Raw genomic sequence first — 21,537 nt, forward strand, 5'->3', positions numbered from 1 at the left:
TTAAAGATCCATTTGTTCTGAATAGCCTTGCGGCCCTCAGGCAGTATCTCCAAAGTCCACACTTTGTTCTCATACATGGATCCTATCTCGGATTTCATGGCTTCTAGCCATTTGTTGGAATCTGGGCCCACCATTGCTTCTTCATAATTTGCAGGTTCATTGTTGTCTAACAACATGATTGATAAGACGGGATTACCGTACCACTCTGGAGCAGCGCGTGATCTCGTCGACCTGCGTGGTTCAACAGAAACTTGAACTGGAGTTTCATGATCATCATCATTAACTTCCTCCTCAACCGGCGTTGCAATGACAGAGGTTTCCCCTTGCCCTGCGCCACCATCCAGAGGGATGAGAGGTTCGACAACCTCGTCAAGTTCTATCTTCCTCCCACTCAATTCTCTCGAGAGAAACTCCTTCTCGAGAAAAGTTCCGTTCTTAGCAATAAACACTTTGCCCTCGGATTTGAGATAGAAGGTGTACCCAACTGTCTCTTTTGGGTAACCTATGAAGACGCACTTTTCCGCTTTGGGTTCCAGCTTTTCAGGCTGAAGCTTTTTGACATAAGCATCACATCCCCAAACTTTAAGAAACGACAACTTTGGCCTTTTGCCATGCCACAGTTCGTATGGTGTCGTCTCAACGGATTTCGATGGTGCCCTATTTAAAGTGAATGCAGCTGTTTCTAATGCACAACCCCAAAACGATAACGGCAAATCAGTAAGAGACATCATAGATCGCACCATTTCTAACAAAGTACGATTACGACGTTCGGACACACCATTACGCTGTGGTGTTCCAGGCGGTGTTAACTGCGAAACAATTCCACATTGTCTTAAGTGAGTACCAAACTCAAAACTCAGATATTCACCCCCACGGTCAGACCGTAGGAACTTGATCTTCTTGTTACGATGATTTTCCACTTCACTCTGAAATTGCTTGAACTTTTCAAATGTTTCAGACTTGTGCTTCATCAAGTAGACATAACCATATCTACTTAAATCGTCAGTGAAGGTGAGAAAATAACGATATCCGCCGCGTGCCTCCACGCTCATTGGACCACACACATCGGTATGTACGATTTCCAATAAGTCACTTGCACGCTCCATTGTTCCGGAGAACAGAGTCTTAGTCATCTTGCCCATGAGGCATGGTTCGCACGTGTCAAGTGAATCAAAGTCAAGTGACTCCAAAAGTCCATCAGCATGGAGTTTCTTCATGCGCTTTACACCAATATGACCCAAGCGGCAGTGCCACAAAAATATGGTGCTATCATTGTTTACTCTAACTCTTTTGGTCTCAATGTTATGTATATGCGTATCTCTATCAAGATTCAATATGAACAATCCTCTCACATTCGGTGCATGACCATAAAAGATGTTATTCATAGAAATAGAACAACCATTATTCTCAGACTTAAAAGAGTAACCGTCTCGCAATAAACAAGATCCAGATATAATGTTCATGCTCAACGCAGGCACTAAATAACAATGATTTAAGTTCATCACTAATCCCGATGGTAGTTGAAGTGACACTGTGCCGACGGCGATTGCATCAACCTTGGAACCGTTTCCTACGCGCATCGTCACTTCATCTTTCGCCAGCCTTCGTCTATTCCGCAGTTCCTGCTTCGAGTTGCAAATGTGAGCAACAGAACCGGTATCGAATACCCAGGCACTACTACGAGAGCCGGTTAAGTAGACATCAATAACATGTATATCAAATATACCTGATTTTTCTTTGCCCGCCTTCTTATCTGCCAGATACTTGGGGCAATTGCGCTTCCAGTGACCCATACCCTTGCAATAGAAGCACTCTGTTTCAGGCTTAGGTCCAGCCTTGGGTTTCTTCGGTGGATTGGCAACGGGCTTGCCGCTCTTCTTCGAATTGCCCTTCTTGCCTTTGCCGTTTCTCTTGAAACTAGTGGTCTTGCTCACCATCAACACTTGATGTTCTTTACGGAGTTCAGACTCTGCGACTTTCAGCATCGCAAACAACTCGCCGGGAGACTTGTTCATCCCTTGCATGTTGTAGTTCAACACAAAGCCTTTATAGCTTGGCGGCAGGGATTGAAGGATTCTGTCAGTGATAGCTTCTTGCGGGAGTTCAATCCCCAGTTCAGCTAGACGGTTTGAGTACCCAGACATTTTGAGCACATGTTCACTGACAGACGAGTTTTCCTCCATCTTGCAAGCATAGAATTTATCGGAGGTCTCATACCTCTCGATCCGGGCGTTCTTCTGAAAGATAAACTTCAACTCCTGGAACATCTCAAATGCTCCATGACGCTCAAAGCGACGTTGAAGTCCCGGTTCTAAGCCATACAAGACTGCACATTGAACTATTGAGTAGTCCTCCTTACGTGCTAACCAAGCGTTCTTAACATCCTGATCAGCCGTAGCGGGAGGTTCATCTCCTAGAGCAGCATTAAGGACATAATCCTTCTTTCCAGCTTGTAAGATTAGCTTAAGATTACGAGCCCAGTCTACAAAGTTGCTTCCATCATCTTTCAACTTAGCTTTCTCTAGGAACGTATTAAAATTCAGGATGACACTTGCGTGAGCCATGATCTACAACACAAATATATATTCAAAGTGGACTTAGACTATGTTCAAGATAATTAGAGTTCAACTTAATCAAATTATATGCTAAACTCCCACTCAAAAAGTACATCTCTCTAGTCATTTGAGTGGTTCATGATACACTTACACTATCCCAAGTCCGATCATCACGTGAGTTGAGTATAGTTTCAGTGGTAAGCATCCCTATGCTAATCATATCAACTATATGATTCATGATCGACCTTTCGGTCTCATGTGTTCCGAGGCCATGTCTGCACATGCTAGGCTCGTCAAGCTTAACCCGAGTGTTCCGCGTGCGCAACTGTTTTGCACCCGTTGTATGTGAACGTTGAGTCTATCACACCCGATCATCACGTGGTGTCTCGAAACGACGAACTGTAGCAACGGTGCACAGTCGGGGAGAACACAATTTCGTCTTGAAATTTTAGTGAGAGATCACCTCATAATGCTACCGTCGTTCTAAGCAAAATAAGGTGCAAAAAAGGATTAACATCACATGCAATTCATAAGTGACATGATATGGCCATCATCACGTGCTTCTTGATCTCCATCACCAAAGCACCGGCACGATCTTCTTGTCACCGGCGCCACACCATGATCATCCATCAACGTGTTGCCATCGGGGTTGTCGTGCTACTTATGCTATTACTACTAAAGCTACATCCTAGCAAAATAGTAAACGCATCTGCAAGCACAAACGTTAGTATAAAGACAACCCTATGGCTCCTGCCGGTTGTCGTACCATCAACATGCAAGTCGATATTTCTATTACAACATGATCATCTCATACATCCAATATATCACATCACATCGTTGGCCATATCACATCACAATCATACCCTGCAAAAACAAGTTAGACGTCCTCTAATTTTGTTGTTGCATGTTTTACGTGGTGACCAAGGGTATCTGGTAGGATCGCATCTTACTTACGCAAACACCACAACGGAGATATATGAGTTGCTATTTAACCTCATCCAAGGACCTCCTCGGTCAAATCCGATTCAACTAAAGTTGGAGAAACCGTCACTTGCTAGTCATCTTTGAGCAAAGGGGGTTACTCGTAACGATGAAACCAGTCTCCGGTAAGCGTACGAGTAATGTCGGTCCAAGCCGCTTCAATCCAACAATGCCGCGGAATCAAGAAAAGACTAAGGAGGGCAGCAAAACGCACATCACCGCCCACAAAACCTTTTGTGTTCTACTCGATAAGACATCTACGCATGAACCTAGCTCATGATGCCACTGTTGGGGAACGTCGCATGGGAAACAAAAATTTTCCTACGCGCACGAAGACCTATCATGGTGATGTCCATCTACGAGAGGGGATGAGTGATCTACGTACCCTTGTAGATCGCACAGCAGAAGCGTTAGAGAACGCGGTTGATGTAGTGGAACGTCCTCACGTCCCTCGATCCGCCCCGCGAACAATCCCGCGATCAGTCCCACGATCTAGTACCGAACGGACGGCACCTCCGCGTTCAGCACACGTACAGCTCGACGATGATCTCGGCCTTCTTGATCCAGCAAGAGAGACGGAGAGGTAGAAGAGTTCTCCGGCAGCGTGACGGCGCTCCGGAGGTTGGTGATGATCTTGTCTCAGCAGGGCTCCGCCCGAGCTCCGCAGAAACACGATCTAGAGGAAAAACTATGGAGGTATGTGGTCGGGCAGCCGTGAGAAAGTCGTTCCAAATCTGCCCTAAAAGCCCCATATATATAGGAGGAGGGAGGGGGACCTTGCCTTGGGGTCCAAGGGATCCCCAAGGGGTCGGCCGAGCCAGGGGGGAGGACTCTCCCCCCCCAAACCGAGTCCTACTTGGTTTGGTGGGAGGGAGTCCTTCCCCCTTCCCACTTCTTCCTTTTTTTTTTTTCTTTCCTTTGATTTTTTTCTCTCTTGGCGCATAGGGGATTGGTGGGCTGTCCCACCAGCCCACTAAGGGCTGGTGTGACCCCCCCAAATGCCTATGGGCTTCCCCGGAGTGGGTTGCCCCCCTCCGGTGAACTCCCGGAACTTCATTCGTCATTCCCGGTACATTCCCGGTAACTCCGAAAACCTTCCGGTAATCAAATGAGGTCATCCTATATATCAATCTTCGTTTCCGGACTATTCCGGAAACCCTCGTGACGTCCGTGATCTCATCCGGGACTCCGAACAACATTCGGTAACCAACCATATAACTCAAATACGCATAAAACAACGTCGAACCTTAAGTGTGCAGACCCTGCGGGTTCGAGAACTATGTAGACATGACCCGAGAGACTCCTCGGTCAATATCCAATAGCGGGACCTGGATGCCCATATTGGATCCTACATATTCTACGAAGATCTTATCGTTTGAACCTCAGTGCCAAGGATTCGTATAATCCCGTATGTCATTCCCTTTGTCCTTCGGTATGTTACTTGCCCGAGATTCGATCGTCAGTATCCGTATACCTATTTCAACCTCGTTTACCGGCAAGTCTCTTTACTCGTTCTGTAATACAAGATCCCGCAACTTACACTAAGTTACATTGCTTGCAAGGCTTGTATGTGATGTTGTATTACCGAGTGGGCCCCGAGATACCTCTCCGTCACACGGAGTGACAAATCCCAGTCTTGATCCATACTAACTCAACTAACACCTTCGGAGATACCTGTAGAGCATCTTTATAGTCACCCAGTTACGTTGCGACGTTTGATACACACAAAGCATTCCTCCGGTGTCAGTGAGTTATATGATCTCATGGTCATAGGAACAAATACTTGACACGCAGAAAACAGTAGCAACAAAATGACACGATCAACATGCTACGTCTATTAGTTTGGGTCTAGTCCATCACGTGATTCTCCCAATGACGTGATCCAGTTATCAAGCAACAACACCTTGTTCATAATCAGAAGACACTGACTATCATCGATCAACTGGCTAGCCAACTAGAGGCATGCTAGGGACGGTGTTTTGTCTATGTATCCACACATGTAAATGAGTCTTCATTCAATACAATTATAGCATGGATAATAAACTATTATCTTGATACAGGAATTATAATAATAACTATACATGTATTATTGCCTCTAGGGCATAATTCCAACACCCATAACCCACAGGTTTTCCCAGGATCTTTCCTGACTCTTCTAATCTTTTCCCAGAGTTCTCTAATTATTTCAACTATGACGTAAGTATGAATTTCACCAGTCATATCCCTTCTCCAAGGTCTATTCGAATTAATTCTCATATTTGGCTCAACATTCCATTCTTCTTTATTCCGGAGTGTCTCATTATTCTTGGTGTTGTTCTCGTCATCATTCTCAGCTTGCAAATCCGAAGGGGTGTTTCTCTCAAATCTTGGTCCATTCTCTTGGAGATTCATCATTTCAGCTTCGTGTTATCATCTTGAATTTGTTCCAATCATGAGAATCCATTTCTCGTTATCCGGTGGTTTTCTGAGTTGTTTTCATTCTCGTTCCTCCGAAGGCCATCATTACAAAAGATTCTTCGTTCTCAGCTTTCAGCTTTCGTTCTCCAATTCTTCTCCATTGTTGTCTCTTCGCCGTCTCTCGTTTATCCGATGCCTTGTTCTAGTTTTATTTCAGGTGGATCATGATCTCTTCATTCTCATGTATATCCATTAATTCTGGGTATTCCCATTCAATTGTGAATTCTCACCGGCGCTTCCTTCAATTATGCTTCAAATGGTGCTTATCTCTCTGCCTCTTCAAGATTCTTTCAACAATAAGTGCTACGCTAAATCCGTTGCTTGTCATCAATTAAACTTGATGAAGGATAAGCATAACATAATTCTTATTCTTGTTCATAGTAATCTGAATTCTTCTCCCGGAGTGGCTCATGATATCGATTCTTTTCTCAGGTGCTTATCTTTCTTTTCCGGAGTTCTAAGTTCTTTTAAGTATCTCTTTGTGAGGCTTCATCTTAATTTTGTCAAGGTCATAATGTTATTCTTTTCTACCTTCATATCGTTGCATCATTCATACGGAGGTCCTTCATGGCGATTCATCATCATATCAATTCATTCTCAAAGTGTTCTTCAAGATTCTTGTTGGAGAACCTCAAGTATCATTTCTCTTGCATTTATATGTGCAATTGTTCTTCCTTTATCCTTTGAGGTGGTATTATAGCATTCTTGTTAGTGTAGGAGCCTCGAAGAGTTTTCCTTTCAAGTATGAGGTAATTAAACCCACCAATTCTTTGATCATGAGATATTTGAACCCATGAATTATTCATTGAGCTATCTTGGTTTAGACTTCACCTAAAGCTTTTCCTATGGATGGTGCTATCATGGTGCTTGTCATTAATCCCAGTTCTCAATGCACCCTCTTGGTGTAAGAAGTTTTGATATCTTTTCTTTCTTCTATTCTTGTTTCTTTTAGTGGTTGGTTGTCACCTCATATATGTTGAGATGATCTTCATAAGCCCATTACTATCTTGTTCTTTTCGTTGTTGTTTTTTCAACAACTCCGTTCAATTCTTCTTGCAAGGATGCTTGCCAAGTTCATTGGAGTTAGTAGTTGTCATTCTTTTCTTCATTCTCTTCTTCCGTTTGAGCTAGTTCCTATTCTATTGTTCCGGAGTCATTGTGATGTTGCTCTTTTGGGTCAATCTTGTTGTTCTATCAAGATCATGGTGTTCCCTTGTTCTATTTAGTTGTTTGTCATGTATATTGTATAATTCTCTCTTCTTATCGAATTTTTTGTCCCATTTTCCTACTGAAGTGCTGCCGAAATTTTCCGTGAATTCTTGCTTCCTTCTCATATCAGTCCTCATCTCTTTGCAACCTTCAAGGATTGTTGGTTTCACTCGTTTGTCAAAGAAGCGACTAAGTTTTTACCTCTTGTTCTTTCTCATCCTCTCCCCCCTTTCATTCTTGGATCTCGGGGCGAGATCCTCTTGTAGTGTAGGAGAGTTGTGACAGCCCGAGACCGACGCCCAGAAGATTCCCCCCTTTATGCCGTTTCCGTCGTGTGGTTAGTTTTATTTGTTGCATCGTCATTTAGTTTGCATCGTCGCATCATGCATGGCATCTTGCATCGCCTGTCGCGTGTGGTGTTTTGAGTGTTGTGCTTCGAGTGATCACCGAGTCGTAGAACGATAGTAGTTCCCCCTCTCTCTCCTCTTGTTTCATTTTGTGGTTTTGCTAAAGTTCCGTTCTAACCCCTTCTAAAAAATTCTTCTTCTTTTAAAATGTCCTTTTATTAAATGTGGGGCAACCCTTGGGTTTAATTTTATTTCTCCTTGTGAGTTATTTAAAAAAAAACCTCTCTTTTCTTTTCTCTTTTAAAGGGTTTTTATTTTATTCTTTAAATAAAAGGGTTTTATGTTATTCTTAAAAAGGGTTTTATTTTTACTTCTTTAAAAATGCCCAATCTATTTTTTTATATATAGTTGGGGTTTAATTATTTTCAAAGGAGCAAAGGCATTTTTTTATTTTTTTATTTTAGTTTGTTAAAAAGTTTTCTTTGTTTAAGTTTTTTTGTTTTAAATGTTTTAAAAAAAACCAAGAGCTAGCAGGGAGAGGGAGCCCACCCGGTCAGGCCCAAGGCCGAGCCAGCCCCCCTCCCCGTAGCCCTAGCGAGAGGGATCCACACGATCCCCTCGTCCTCCTCTCGTTCTTCCTCCCTGCGCCGCATCCTTCCCCTTTGTCCCGATTCCCCTGCGCGCCACCGCTCGCCTCCCTGCGCCGCAGCCGCCGGCGTCCCTCGCCGCCGCGCCGCCTCGGCTCGCCGTTCTCCCGCTCGCTGCCGCCCACCTGTAGGAGCTCCGTGCCCGCGGCCCCCTCTCTGCGCGTCGCTGCCGTCCTACCCGAGGTGCCGCGAGGCCCCTTGTCAGCGCTCGCTTGCAGCTCGCCATGCCGCCATGCCCGAGTTGTCCCAGCCTCGCCTCTCGATGCTGGTAACTGCAGCCGCCTTGGCCGTTCCCTTGCCCGTTGCTGTTGTCGGCGTGCTGCCGCGATGCGTTGTGCCGTTGCCGCTGTAGTTGCTGTTGTGCCTGCTGCATTTGCTGCGCCGCTGCCGTGTGCCGTTGCTGCTGCCGAGCTAGCTGTTGCTGCTGGGATGGTGCCTGCGTGCGCTGCTATTGCTGTCGTGTTTGCTGCTAGTGTAGCCTGCTGCTGCCGCTGCTTGGCGTTGCTGCTGCCAGAGTTTTGCTGCTGTTGCTGTTGCCAAGCTGCTGTAGTAGGTGCTTGGCCGATGCTTGCTTTGCTGTTGCTGCCTGCTGCCGGATGTAGTTTAGGTTGTTGTGCTTGCGATAGCTTGCTGTGCCGAAGATGCATGCTGCCGCTGTCATTTGCCTATTGTGCTGCCAGCTAGCTGCTGCTTGTAGTTGCTGGCTACTGGTGCTGTTGCTTAGTTGCTCTGTTGCCTAGTGCATTGCTGCTAGGTTAGTTGCCTAGCCGGTTGCTGCTAGTTAGTAATTGCTAGCTGCTGCAGTTTGTTGCTGGCTGACGCTAGATAGATGCTAGGATGTCGGTTGCTGCATGCTAGTTTGCCGTGCTGTTGGTTGCCTGCTGCCGCTTTGCTGTTGTGTCGCCTGCCATCCCCGCCTGTCGTGAGTCTTCGACTAATTCGCCGAGCACCACGACGTCCTCGATGACCCCGGAAACGAGTTCGACTTCCTCGACGTCGCCGAAGACCCGTGTACCACTACTTCAACTACCGGTGCGGGAACGACTACTTCCACGACTTCCACGACGACCGTTGGTCTCCTTCTCCGAATCGAACCGCTCCGATGTGCACGCTCCGAAGGTATAACATTGAGACGTTGTCGTGTACCGTGTACAAGTGATGTATGAATATATGTATGTATGCACCGTATGTTGCCCGTTGCCCGCTGTCTTCTTTCGTCGTGCCTCGATACATGGGAACCCGAGATACGGGATCACCCCATCTTTACTTACCGTTTCCGCACACGCTTGTATATGTTGGCACGATATCACGACGAGTTATCGGGATAGGAACGTTGTCGTGGCATCGTTTCTGATTTGCCGCCATGGTTCCCTCTCGCTCGCCGTGGCGACACCTGTTTCTTTCCCTTCTTGCCCGTGTTGAAACTCGCATACATGACACATTCATGGCATATATTCTGTGTTGCATGTTCTTGTGTCGTAGCTCGTTCTATGTTCCGCGAGTTAAACCGACTAGGATGACACGTAGAACCGTCGCTTCACCCCTTTCCATGTTAACAACATTTAATATTGCGTGTTAAATAATCGGGAGTGAATTAAATTATTAAACGTGGAGTTTCGTCGATATGCAACCCGTTGCATATCGAGCTTCATTTAATGTGTAGTGTTTGCGTGAGGTGATTTGCCATGCCATCCCTTGCATATTGAACTGATCATGCATCATACTCCCTCCGTTCCAAAATATAAGACCTTTTAGAGATTCCATTAGAAGACTACATACGGAGCAAAATGAGTGAATCTATACTCTAAAATATGTCTATGTACATCCGTATGTAGTTCATAGTGCAATCTCTAAAAAATCTTATATTTAGGAACGGAGGGAGTATTAGGGTATGCATCATGTCTTGCTTTTGTTGTGGTGAATATCTGTGTTGATGTTTGTTTCTGGTTTGCTCCGTCTCGATAGAGTTCCACAAGCGTGTCGGAATGTGAGGACCCGTTCGACTATGTTGGTTCGCCGACTTCTCGGAGTTGTTCTTCCAAGCGGGATCTCAGGCAAGATGGTCATTTCCCCAGATACCATTACTATCATTGTCATGCTAGTTTTATCGCTTCTATCGATTATGTCTCATTGCCTACCACATGTTAAGCCAACTCTGTATATATATCTCTTCTTTTCAGTACATGTACTTGTAACGATATCCATTCTTGCGACACGACGAGATGCGCTTCTATCCCTGACGAGGCCTTCGTGCCAAATTGAGGATAGGGTCGCATCTTGGGCGTGACAGTGGACCCGTGTCATTTCTAGTTGAACTGCTTATGTAATATGCCACTATAGATTGCACTCATGCTTGTTTTCAAATTTAGTTGTTTTCCATCTTTGCTCACTACCTCCCTCCTAGTTCTTTTTTTGTCATTATTTATGAAATGTGGACCATTAAGTGATACATTATTTAGTTCTAACATATTGGTTCATGTTGATACAGATTAGTGTTGGGAAGAAGAGACAGTGCAAAGATAATGGATGTTATATGGGCTCTGCAACCAGCTGCAAGGTGTATGCCAATATGCCTAGTTGCCTGCCAAATTGTACTATTTTATGCTGCTTAGGTGTTTGCCTTGCCTTATGCCTTATCACTTAGGTAGTGAGGCACCCCAACGCCTTCTCTCGTCTCGAAAACAATGCATATAACTTATATTTTACTATATTAGTTAAAATCATGATCAAAATATGACCTAAAATATGAAGGTGAATAGTAAACCTGGGCAAAGATAGTATGAAATATCAATATATGATACAACGACAATAATGAAATTAACAATCAACAAAAGTTATGCAATGTTGACTCAGTTATCACGTCTTCTTGTCATGATGGACGAGTTAGCAACAGTTACATGTATACATGCTATCGAGAAAATATAATGTATATGCACTGAGTCATTTGAATAAATAGTTGCTTAAAATTGCTAAATACATTGAAGTCAATCTATGTGTCCCCATGATTTTTTATGAATCTATCTACTTTGTAAGCCATGTTTGTATAAATAATATTGTACTAAATAAACATCAATTAATATGGATCGAGGGGGAATATAACACTTTCTCCGTCCAGAAATATTTGTTGTAGATTGAATAAATCTAGATGTATTTTAGTTTTAGATGCATTTATTTATATACATTTTTACGACAAGTAATTCTGAACGGAGGGAGTAGTTGAAGAACACATCAACCCAAGGGAAACAAAAGCTAAGAAACTTAAGCGAACGCATCCCTTGAGGAAATATCAGGTGGTCCCCATGCTCGAATATAGAAAACAATTCTAAATGTTTCAAAAATTCCAAAAAATGTGAATGTTTATAGAGAATGTGGCTACAACCCCTAAAACTTTCATGTCCAAACTTGGAATGCACATTGAAAAACAGAAAAGGCAAATTCAAACGCGAATAGTATCGGTGTTGCTTTTGCCTTTTTTGGCACTATTGATGTTAGATTTCGCATTTTTGTTTCTCAATATGCATTTGGAGTTTGGATCTGATCTTTCTAGGAGTTGTACTTACATTTCTTGTAAACATTCATATTATTTTTCAGAAAAAGAAAGAAAATATTTAAAATTAAAGCATGGGAGCATCACAAGAATGAAAGCACCTGATATTTCCCCCACAACCCTTTGTGATAGATAGAGACCTAACATGTTACTACATAAAGACTTTTTATTACTCCCTCCGTTTCAAAATAAGTGTCGTAAAGTTTAAATTTAGGAGAGCGCTACGCATCAACCGGTAGATGGCTAATAAAACATCTATCACCACGATGACCGTCGGATCCCTACGTGTGCAGTCGCCGACAGCCATCCGATCTAACTTCCGGCACGTAGTTCGGTCGCATCCTTGGATACATTAATTCCCGAAACAACAAACCAGTTGCGGAAACAACCGCTTTGTTTCGGCCCCGACAGAGCTGCAGTTGGCTATAGACTTTTTTTTTGTCACAAAGATTAAATACAGGGTCATCAACAGATTTAGCTGACAGTTTTTGCAACAAGCATAATGTTGCGTTCGGATGTTTGCAACGCGGGCCGTGTTGCGAAACTTTTGCAACATAGATATCATTGCAGGATTTTTTCTGCAACAAAGCTAATATTGCAGATTTTTTTTAACTTTACGTTGATGTTACGAAAAATGTTCTGCAACATAACTAATGTTGCAAAAAAATTTTCTTGCAACAATGAAGATGTTGCAGGAAAAAACCCAAATCCAGTCGTTCGTCTTCCTAGCCAGACGAGCCCCGAAACACCCCTACTATTATCCAGTCTCAGAAATGTCTGTCCCGAAACAACAGATGAGTTGCAGAAAAATGAAAACGACTTCGATAGACGCGAGGACGCTGTCACCATCTGATCAACACACGATCAAACGGCCACGGAACCGGCGGACGGCCGCGCGCGATCGGCCGGTAGAACATAATATTTTCCCTTAAATTTAATGCTAAAGTACCGGCACTTATTGTGAGACGGAGTGAGTATTAAATTCATTTTTGAGCAAAATAACTCTTTTTGGTGGCTTGCGCCGTCCCCGGGGTGTCCGTAGCAGAAACGTCCGGGAGATAAACGAGCGGCGGAATGGGATGGGCCGGGAGCGGTACTTGAGCCAGGGCCTCTGAATCTCGCGAAAACCCCTCTTTGGCTGCGCCTGGCCTCCTCCCCTCCCCTCCCCTTCCCCCACCCCTCGCCGCCTCGCGTGAGTCTGTGGCGGCTATCCTCGTTGCCCTCTCCTCCTCACTTCCCCCCCACCCTCACCCTCCCCCTCCCCTAGGGTTTATCCCTCCGCTCCGGCACCTACCCTCCACCACCCGTGCTCCAATCCGCCGCCGCTCGCGTCCCACCTCGTCGTGACGTCGCGCCCCCCTGCCGTCCCCGCCCCGTCCTCGACCTTTGGGCGCCGGTTCTCGAGGTACGAGCTCCGCGGCCGTCCGGTGACGATTTCTTTGGAACCCAGACCGGCTAGCCGACGACGCAAATCATCGGTGTGCCGGCGCACCACCTCGCCTTTCCTTTTTCTTTTCTCTACCAGGCGGCGGCTCTCGTCCGTTGCCATGTTCTAGTCGGTGCCTGTTCTAGTTGTGTGGGGGCTTATTGGACGGGAAGTTTGCTGAAAAAAAACCCCCCGTTGCTTTTGATAATTGTAGCCGTCCGGGATGGTGTACGGATCTGCCAACGCCGGCAATGGGCAGGGCGCGGGGCTTCACGTGGACATGCAGAAGCTGTCCCTGGAGGGGAAGAAGGATGCCGCCGGCGCCGACGCGGCCCAGCAGGTAGCTTTTCCATGCGATGGTCTGCTCGCCCTTGTTCGTTGCTCTGTTCTAGCCTGTGTGGTTCTTGGAGGAGAGGTTGCTGAAAACTGCTTCGTTTGGGAATTATATTACAGCCTTCCGGGATGCAGTATGGGTCTGCCAACACCGGCAATTCGCAGAGCGTGGAGCCGCATGTGGACAGGTCGATAACGCCCCTGCTCCAGGAGGCCATGGACCCCAACTTTTTCTACCAGCCCAATGGATACCCCTCACCGGCCTACTACTACCCTAGCGGTACATGAGCCTCACCTATTATTAGACAATGGCTAGACTTGATTCATTCATTGTGAATCAGCTATTTTTGGATGCCTTGAGTCATTCACTGACAAGCTTCATTTCGGTATGCTGCGAATCAGGTTATGATGGCTCTACCAATGAGTGGGACTCTAGGTATGCTGGTCATGAAGGAATGGAAGTGCCCCAGGTGAGCTAGCAACCTAACATTTGTATTGTTACTCACTAGTGTGTGGTCATTGTACTATGTATATGTAGTTTCAGTAATGAGAATGATGTATTATTAGTTTATGCATTTTTTCACCCGTGTTTGAAAGCTAGGAGTAAGCACTAAGATGAAAACTGTGCCCATGTAGATGATGAATTTGCAATTTGGTGAATTGTTTACTGACTTGTGCTATACGTATTTAAGTTGTGAAATTGACTAATTCTTCTGTTGCATTTGCATCAATGAAGCAGAGTGTGTATGGTGACATGTACCATGGATATGGTTATGCTCCCTATGGCCCGTATCCTTCAGGTTCTCCTGTCCCAACTGTTGGGCATGACGGGCAATCATACGGCACACAGCAATATCAGTACCCTGGTCAGTATTATCAACAGCCAGCTCCAACCAATCCGATGCATGGTATTAACAGTGCCAATCCTCAATCTGAGTTGCCTTCCGCTGCGGCTCACCAGGCACGTGCTACGGTAGTTTCAGCAAAAGCAACTACCGGGACCGCTAGTGGGATTGCAAATGCTGCCAATTCACTACCGCGTAAGCAAACTCACCACCATGTATCAGTGACCAACAGTGGTTCATATGGAAGAGGGCCCTCACAAGGTGGACCTTCTGCTAGCAATTTTGGTCACACTGGTCACCGTTCTCCAGCTCAGTGGTATGATGGGCCGGTCTATTCTAATGGGCATCAGAGATCAATTGCTAGTTCCACATCTTACGTTTCTAATTCATCTTCAGCAAAAAATCAGAGTCACCGTCCAACAACAAACCTCATGGTATGTTCTGCAAGATATCCAATTTCTTTGTTATTGTGTTGCAGAGCTTTCCTTAGTGATTTGATGTCCTGCATAATTAATTCTAATATTCTATGGCTGGTCCCAAGTGTTTCACATATCATTTGAGTATTAAATCCTATAATATGATATCTAGGTTTTCAGTACCTTACTGTACGAAGATACAGAGACATAAAGATCAGTTTCACATTAGTTTTCACGATAGTCTGCGGTGTCCTTCAATAAAACTCAGCTGTTACTTTCTATTTGTTTCCAGGGTATGCATACACATGTGCCTTCATCTGGGATGGGTCTGACCTCTCCTAGTTATTCTAGTCGGATGTACCCTGATAGCAGACTGTATGGTCAGTACGGTCAGTATGGGAACACACTGAAAGCTGGACTTGGTTTTGGTTCTAATGTGTATAACTCGAGAAATAATGGACAGTGGGGAGTCGTGGACACGGTCAAATACAAGCCTAGAGGCCGGACAGCTTTTGGGTTTGGCAGTGAGAATCAAGATGGCTTCGCTGAGCTTAACAGAGGGCCAAGATCTGGTGGATTCAGACACCAAAAACCATTTGGACCTACTATCACTATTGCTGTGAAGGGGCAGATCCTCCCTTCAGTTGGAAAACAAGAGAATATTGTCCTTCCAGATAAGAATCAATTTAACCAGGAAGGCTTTTCTGCAACATACAAGGATGCAAAGTTCTTTGTTATCAAATCTTACAGCGAGGATGATGTGCACAAGAGTATCAAGTACAATGTGTGGGCAAGCACTCCTAATGGAAATAAGAAGCTGGATGCTGGATACCGAGAAGCTCAGGAGAAATCCAGTGAATGCCCTGTGTTCTTATTTTTCTCTGTAAGTATGCTGCTACTGTATTGTATCACCCTTTCCCCATTTAGCATTTGTATTAACCTTGAGCTGGGCCTTTTAGGTGAACACAAGTGGTCAGTTTGTTGGTGTTGCCGAAATGGTTGGTCCTGTTGACTTTGACAAGACGGTGGATTATTGGCAACAAGACAAGTGGAATGGCTGTTTTTCAATCAAGTGGCACATCGTGAAGGATATCCCCAACAACATTCTGAAGCATATTACGTTGGACAACAATGACAATAAGCCTGTGACAAACAGCCGTGACACACAAGAGGTACACTTCCTCAAAACTTCTGTCGATAACTACTCACTTTGGGTGGTGATTTTGTAAGAGGCCATGGCCCACTAGGGCTGATGTTAATACTTTGTATGTTTGTTTAGATAATGACGTTGATGTAGCTTGCTATTTTAAGGACACACATTTTAGATATGGTTTATCAGGTGCCTTCCCCAGTTAATTAGAACAGTTAACTTAGAAATTTGTTTCTCCACTATTATCATGGGTATGCTAAAACTATGATGATGTCCAGTATGTAAGCGACTTAAGAATGTTTCCCATGGTGTTAATTCATATTTCTGTGCACATACACAACTTTCTGGCTAATCAGCACTGCCATGACCGACTATAGGCAATTGTTTTTTATCCATTGACAAATTGACCAAAATAACATAGGTTCAGTGGGGAGGTCATTGTACTCCCTCCGGTCCTTTTTACTCCGCATATTAGATTTGGGTCAAGTCAAACTTTACAAAGTTTGACCAAATATATATTGAAAAATATCAACATCTACAATACCAAATATACATATCATGAAACTACCTTTCGTAATGAATCTAACAATATTAATTTGACATTGTGAATGTTGATACATGTTTCTATAAATTTGGTCAAAGTAGAGATACTTTGACTCCGGACAAAGCTAATATGCAGACTAAAAAGGACCGGAGGGAGTATTTATATAATGCCATGATTGATGTTTCTAGTAGTAGTAGCCTCTAAACTTATTACTCAAAGCACTGGTCCGCTGTCTCCCTTATGCTGCAGGTTAAGCTTGAGCAAGGTCTTCAAATGCTCAAGATTTTCAAGGAACATGTCAGCAAGACCTCAATTTTGGATGACTTTGCATTTTACGAGAACAGGCAGAAGTTGATGCAAGAAAAGAGAGCAAAGCAACAACCGCTTCAGGGGCAGGCAAGTGTTGTATCCATGCATTAGAGCGCTCTGTTGTTGATAAATTTAGAATTTCAGGAGTACCTGTTCAGGTGGTGTTGATATAGGTCCTGATGCTGGCTTGTTATCCTTGTATTGTCCAGGGCGGTGATGAGAAGGAGAAGAACACAGCTAATGGAAATTCTGCTGCACCGAAGCAGACACCGAGCAAGGAGAGCACCGCCCCTGCTGCCGGGGAAGAGGCGAATGCTTCCAAACCCACCACCACAGCTGAAAGTGGCGTTGCGAGTGCCAACTAGCATGGCATATTTCCTGCACTCGTTGCTGTAACAGTGCCGTCCATTCGCAAAACTTGGGCAGGTTTCGAATGCGCGGATCATACATGATGGGAAACTAAATTTAGTTGACTTGGTTCTCGGTTCTCTTTGCGGTCGGCGTTAGGGTCTCTTATATACCTGGTGACATCGGGCTGTTATATGGCCCATTTCCTATTCCTATTTTTGTTTTGGAGTCTTGTTTGGTTCGCGGTATTTGTTATTGTTTAGCTACTACTACTACTACTAAGCAGCCGATTTTCGATACATCGAGAGACAACAGTAAGGTGGTTCTAGTCTTTTTTTTGAGTGTTGTAGTGCTGGAGAAAGTAATAAGAACAAAGAACTCCCTGTTATTTTCAGCCCCTTGGTTCTGTGCGTGGTTTCTTGTTTGAAATTTTGTGCTTGGAATGTGCTTTGGTTTTGTTTCCCTGCCTGCCTCGTGTGATTTGAATGAACGAGATACGGCATGACGATTGACGAGGTGTGATTTCTTCACGTCCTTTGCACAAGGACAGGTGAGAGACACGGATTACCATGTGCGCTCTCTGTTGTGCTGTTTGGCATCCTTTCAGTGTCAAGTTTGCTTTTCTTCACGTCCTTTGCACAAGGACAGGTGAGAGACACGGACTACCATGTGCGCTCTCTGTTGTGCTGTTTGGCATCCTTTCAGTGTCAAGTTTGCTTAGAGTATCTTCAACATGCATTCAAAAACTGCTCTTCCGTATTTTAAAAATGCTACAGTGATGCGTTAAAAAATTTATTGGGTATGGATTTTTTATGCTGCGGTTGGAGATGCTCTTAAAGCATCTGCAATCGGACAGCTTAAACCCCCTCGTATGCCTGGGCAAACGGCATGGTCAATGACCGGTCAAAAGAAAAAAAGAATCAAGTAGTGGACATCTCCGAAGATGATTAGGGCAAAGTAGTATGGAAAAAGTTTCGTCGTCTACACGCCGACGGAAGCGTTTTGTCGGTTGCTATCGTTCGCTCCGTCAGATCCCCTGCTCGTGTCCAGTTTTCCCCCCTTTGTTCTCTACTTCTCCCTCTCGTCTCCGTCAGATCTATTTTTGTTTCCGTCAGATCCATGGTGGACGGAAAAGCTACATCCGGCTATACGGAAGTTGCAACCGACAGACGGAGGAGCTGCAAACAGAAAGGCGACGAGGGGCGGGGTGATCCCATGACCGGCAGGTGAGGTTGCTGCACGAGGACCTGCAGGGATGGTGTTGCGAATGCTACAACCATGTATCACAAAAGCTACAAACGTCTAAAAAAAGCTACAACCATTGATAAAAAAGGTACAACCACATCCGTCAGAGTTGCAACCAAAGTTCGTCGGAGTTGTAGCCGGAGTTACAACCATGATAGAAAAATGCTGCAACCATTATACAAATTTGCTACATCTGTCATTCTATTTTGTTGCAACTGTATTTTTTTTTTGCTACAACCGTTGGCATGACCGAGCTGCAACCATGATGAAAAAAATGCTACAACCATTATACAAATTTACTACATTCGCCATTCTGTTTTGTTGCAACCGTATTGTTTTTCTTTGTCACCATCGATAATTTTTTTTGCTTCACGGGAGGCGAGATGTTGGTGGTGGGTTGCTGCGAACCACGATGTCGACGGCGAGCGCGGTGAGCAGGCTGACGATGGGGTCGACGACGGCGAGCGCGCGGGAGCCCGTGGGGCTACCCGCAGACAGCGACGCATGCAAGATGTAGGTAGGCGGGGGGATCGGGGATGCGCGGTTGAGTTGCGTGAGGAGGGTGAGGAGGACGAAGGAACATGGGAGAGATCCAATGATGAAGGAGACTCCAATCGTACGGCTGCGCTGCGACCCCGCGTGAGTTTTCGGTCCGGCATGTCGGCGTCCAGTACTGTCCGGAGTGGTATTGGTTGATTTGCATAGGAATTCCTCGTTTGCATGTTTTATATGGATTTAAGTTATCAAATATAAGATATTGGGATGCAGAGTAAATTAAATTTGATGTCGGATGCTCTTAGAAGAAACCCTTGGGCATCGAGACTGTTCCATCTGTTGAGGGTTTGTCGGCTTCAGGTACGAACATATGCTCCTATGTTTGCTGTAACCTGTCGATTGCCATAGCTTAGAGTTCGAGCCAGAACCATCACATCCAGTTGCAGTTACCATGCCGTCTACAGTTGAACCCCAAATGTCTCCCTGAATTCTTGTAGGATGTGTGTGTCTGCATTTTTAGACCGATTACACATGAATCTTACCAGTGTATCTCTTAACCTACATGTGCTAAGAAACAAGATTACACTGCTTGCACATGAATATTGCCATCTCTAATTACCATCTAAACAGGTACTAGGACAATGGCATTCTCGTAAACTGAATCCCATAAACATCTGCTCCCTCCATTCTAAGACGAGTGGAACCAAAACTGCGACACATATTTTAAGACGGATGTGTTGCGTAACAAGAAGAAACATAGCTGCCGCAAATACGCCTCCCGTTTTCACGTGAACAGATCTTAATACTAGATTGATGGAGGAGTACAAAGTTGTCATGATTGACAAATAAAGTTGTCATCCTCGCTTCATTAAACTTGTCACAAATTACCGTTCGTAGTTGCCATATGTTCATGCTACACGTATGACACCTATCAGTTATCAGGATCCAAATATAAGCACGCGGATCGCGCTCCCCCTGTACCTCGTCTTCTTGTATATAGGTCACGCTCTTTGCTCCTGAAAGAACACCGTATACTATACGTGACAGCGCAGCACACATTTCCCTCTTGCTTCCTGCACTACCACTTGGTTTGCATAACCTCGTCCTCTTATCATCACTCGCTGGCTCGATATGTGAGTATGTGTGTGTGTGTGTGAGACAGTTTATCGTCTTGTTTCAGGGCAGTGGTGGAGCGCCGCAGAGCTCGTATCAAGCAGCCGAGGTGGTGGTGATCAGTCGCTCTGCTGCAGGCTTGGCGGGCATGGCGACGGCCGCTGCGAGCGTGATCGCGCCGATGATGCTGCAGGGGCGGGTGGCGATCGTGACGGGCGGCGCCGGCGGCATCGGCTCGGCCGTGTCGAGGCACCTGGCGTCCCTCGGCGCGCGCGTGGCCGTCGCCTACGTCGGGGACCCGGCGCCCGCGCGGGAGCTCGTGGCCTCCATCAACGCCGCCGCGCACGGCGGCGACCGTGACGCGCGCGCCGTGGCGGTGGAGGCGGACGTGTCGGACGCGGCGCAGGTGCGGGCGCTGTTCGACGCGGCGGCGGCGGCGTTCGGCGGGGAGCTGCACGTGCTGGTGACGGCGGCGGCGGTGATGGACACCTCCTACCCGCCGCTGGCCGACACCAGCGAGGCGACCTACGACGCGGCCTTCGGCACCAACGCGCGGGGCACCTTCCTGTGCCTCCGCGAGGCGGCGCGCCGGCTGGCCCGCGACGGGCGCGGGCGGATCGTCACCTTCTCGTCGTCCGGGGTCGGGTCGCTGCGGCCGGGATACGCGGCGTACGCGGCCAGCAAGGCGGCCGTGGAGACCATGACGAGGATCCTGGCGCGGGAGCTGCGGGGCACGGGGATCACCGCCAACGCCGTGGCGCCCGGGTCGACGGCCACGCCCATGTTCTACGGCGGCAAGACGGCGGAGGAGGCCGAGCGGTACATCGCGGAGGCGCCGCTGGGGAGGCTGGGGATGCCGGAGGACATCGCGCCGCTCGTGGGGTTCCTCGCCAGCGACGCCGGCGGGTGGGTCAACGCCCAGGTCCTGCGCTGCAATGGCGGCACCGTCTGACATGCGTGCCTGGTTTAAGAAGATGGAACTTGTTGCTGATTCGTTGGCTTCGTAGCAGCACTCCTTTTTCTCTCCTTGTTGGAACTGTGTATGTGTGTATTTTGGTGCGTTATCCGTGCTGTACTGCTGTTGCGGTAGAGTTTGTTGTGGAATTATGGTTGCTGCCATGACTCACGAGTTAAGCATTCCTCTTTCTATCATGTGTGTTTCTTCAAGGCTATATAAACATACATTTAACTCTATAAACACACAAATTCTATCTTTATGAATCTTATCTTATCTTATCTTATCTTATCTTATCTTACCTACTAATAAAACAAATAGTGCTTCTTTCGTACGTCATCCAAATTGCCTTAAAGTTGACTAAAATTACCCACCAATGCCACCTATCTTTACCTATTAATAAAGCAGTTACTGCTTCTGTCGTACGTCATAATTTTTACCCCTAAAGTTGTTATAAATTACCCACCATGTCATCTACAAGTTAAGAAAACGATTCAGATTTTCGCTCCTGTCAAAATCGCCGTGACGTATCGTTGTTATAAGTTTGGACAAGAAATTGGTACAAACGCATGCGTAACGTAGTGGCTGAAGCCGCCCCCTGCTTTTGAGAAGACC

The 21,537-nt window shown here is 45.8% G+C and overlaps 2 protein-coding genes across 4 annotated transcripts; both read left to right on the forward strand.

The window, feature by feature from the left end:
- Positions 1–12,833: 12,833 nt before the first annotated feature.
- On the forward strand, positions 12,834–17,508 carry LOC123452218 (YTH domain-containing protein ECT4-like). Of its 2 annotated transcripts, none has more exons than XM_045128832.1 (9): positions 12,834–13,148; positions 13,384–13,509; positions 13,623–13,782; positions 13,905–13,972; positions 14,239–14,781; positions 15,056–15,646; positions 15,723–15,935; positions 16,707–16,853; positions 16,976–17,508. In XM_045128832.1, exons 2-9 carry the CDS (start codon positions 13,393–13,395, stop codon positions 17,129–17,131), a joined length of 1,995 nt encoding a protein of 664 aa, XP_044984767.1. In that variant the 5' UTR covers positions 12,834–13,148; positions 13,384–13,392; the 3' UTR covers positions 17,132–17,508. The 2 variants fall into 2 exon arrangements, with proteins under 2 accessions (XP_044984767.1, XP_044984768.1); XM_045128833.1 differs by having other exon boundaries at positions 12,893–13,148; positions 14,242–14,781.
- A 2,124-nt stretch (positions 17,509–19,632) lies between these two features.
- LOC123398351 (NADPH-dependent aldehyde reductase-like protein, chloroplastic) lies at positions 19,633–21,119 on the forward strand. 2 transcript variants are annotated; one of them, XM_045092828.1, is made up of 2 exons: positions 19,633–19,942; positions 20,035–21,119. In XM_045092828.1, exon 2 carries the CDS (start codon positions 20,116–20,118, stop codon positions 20,917–20,919), a length of 804 nt encoding a protein of 267 aa, XP_044948763.1. In that variant the 5' UTR covers positions 19,633–19,942; positions 20,035–20,115; the 3' UTR covers positions 20,920–21,119. The 2 variants fall into 2 exon arrangements, with proteins under 2 accessions (XP_044948763.1, XP_044948764.1); XM_045092829.1 differs by having other exon boundaries at positions 20,040–21,119.
- Positions 21,120–21,537: the final 418 nt, after the last annotated feature.

The sequence above is a fragment of the Hordeum vulgare genome, chromosome 5H (assembly GCF_904849725.1).
Source record: "Hordeum vulgare subsp. vulgare chromosome 5H, MorexV3_pseudomolecules_assembly, whole genome shotgun sequence".
NCBI lineage: Eukaryota > Viridiplantae > Streptophyta > Magnoliopsida > Poales > Poaceae > Hordeum > Hordeum vulgare.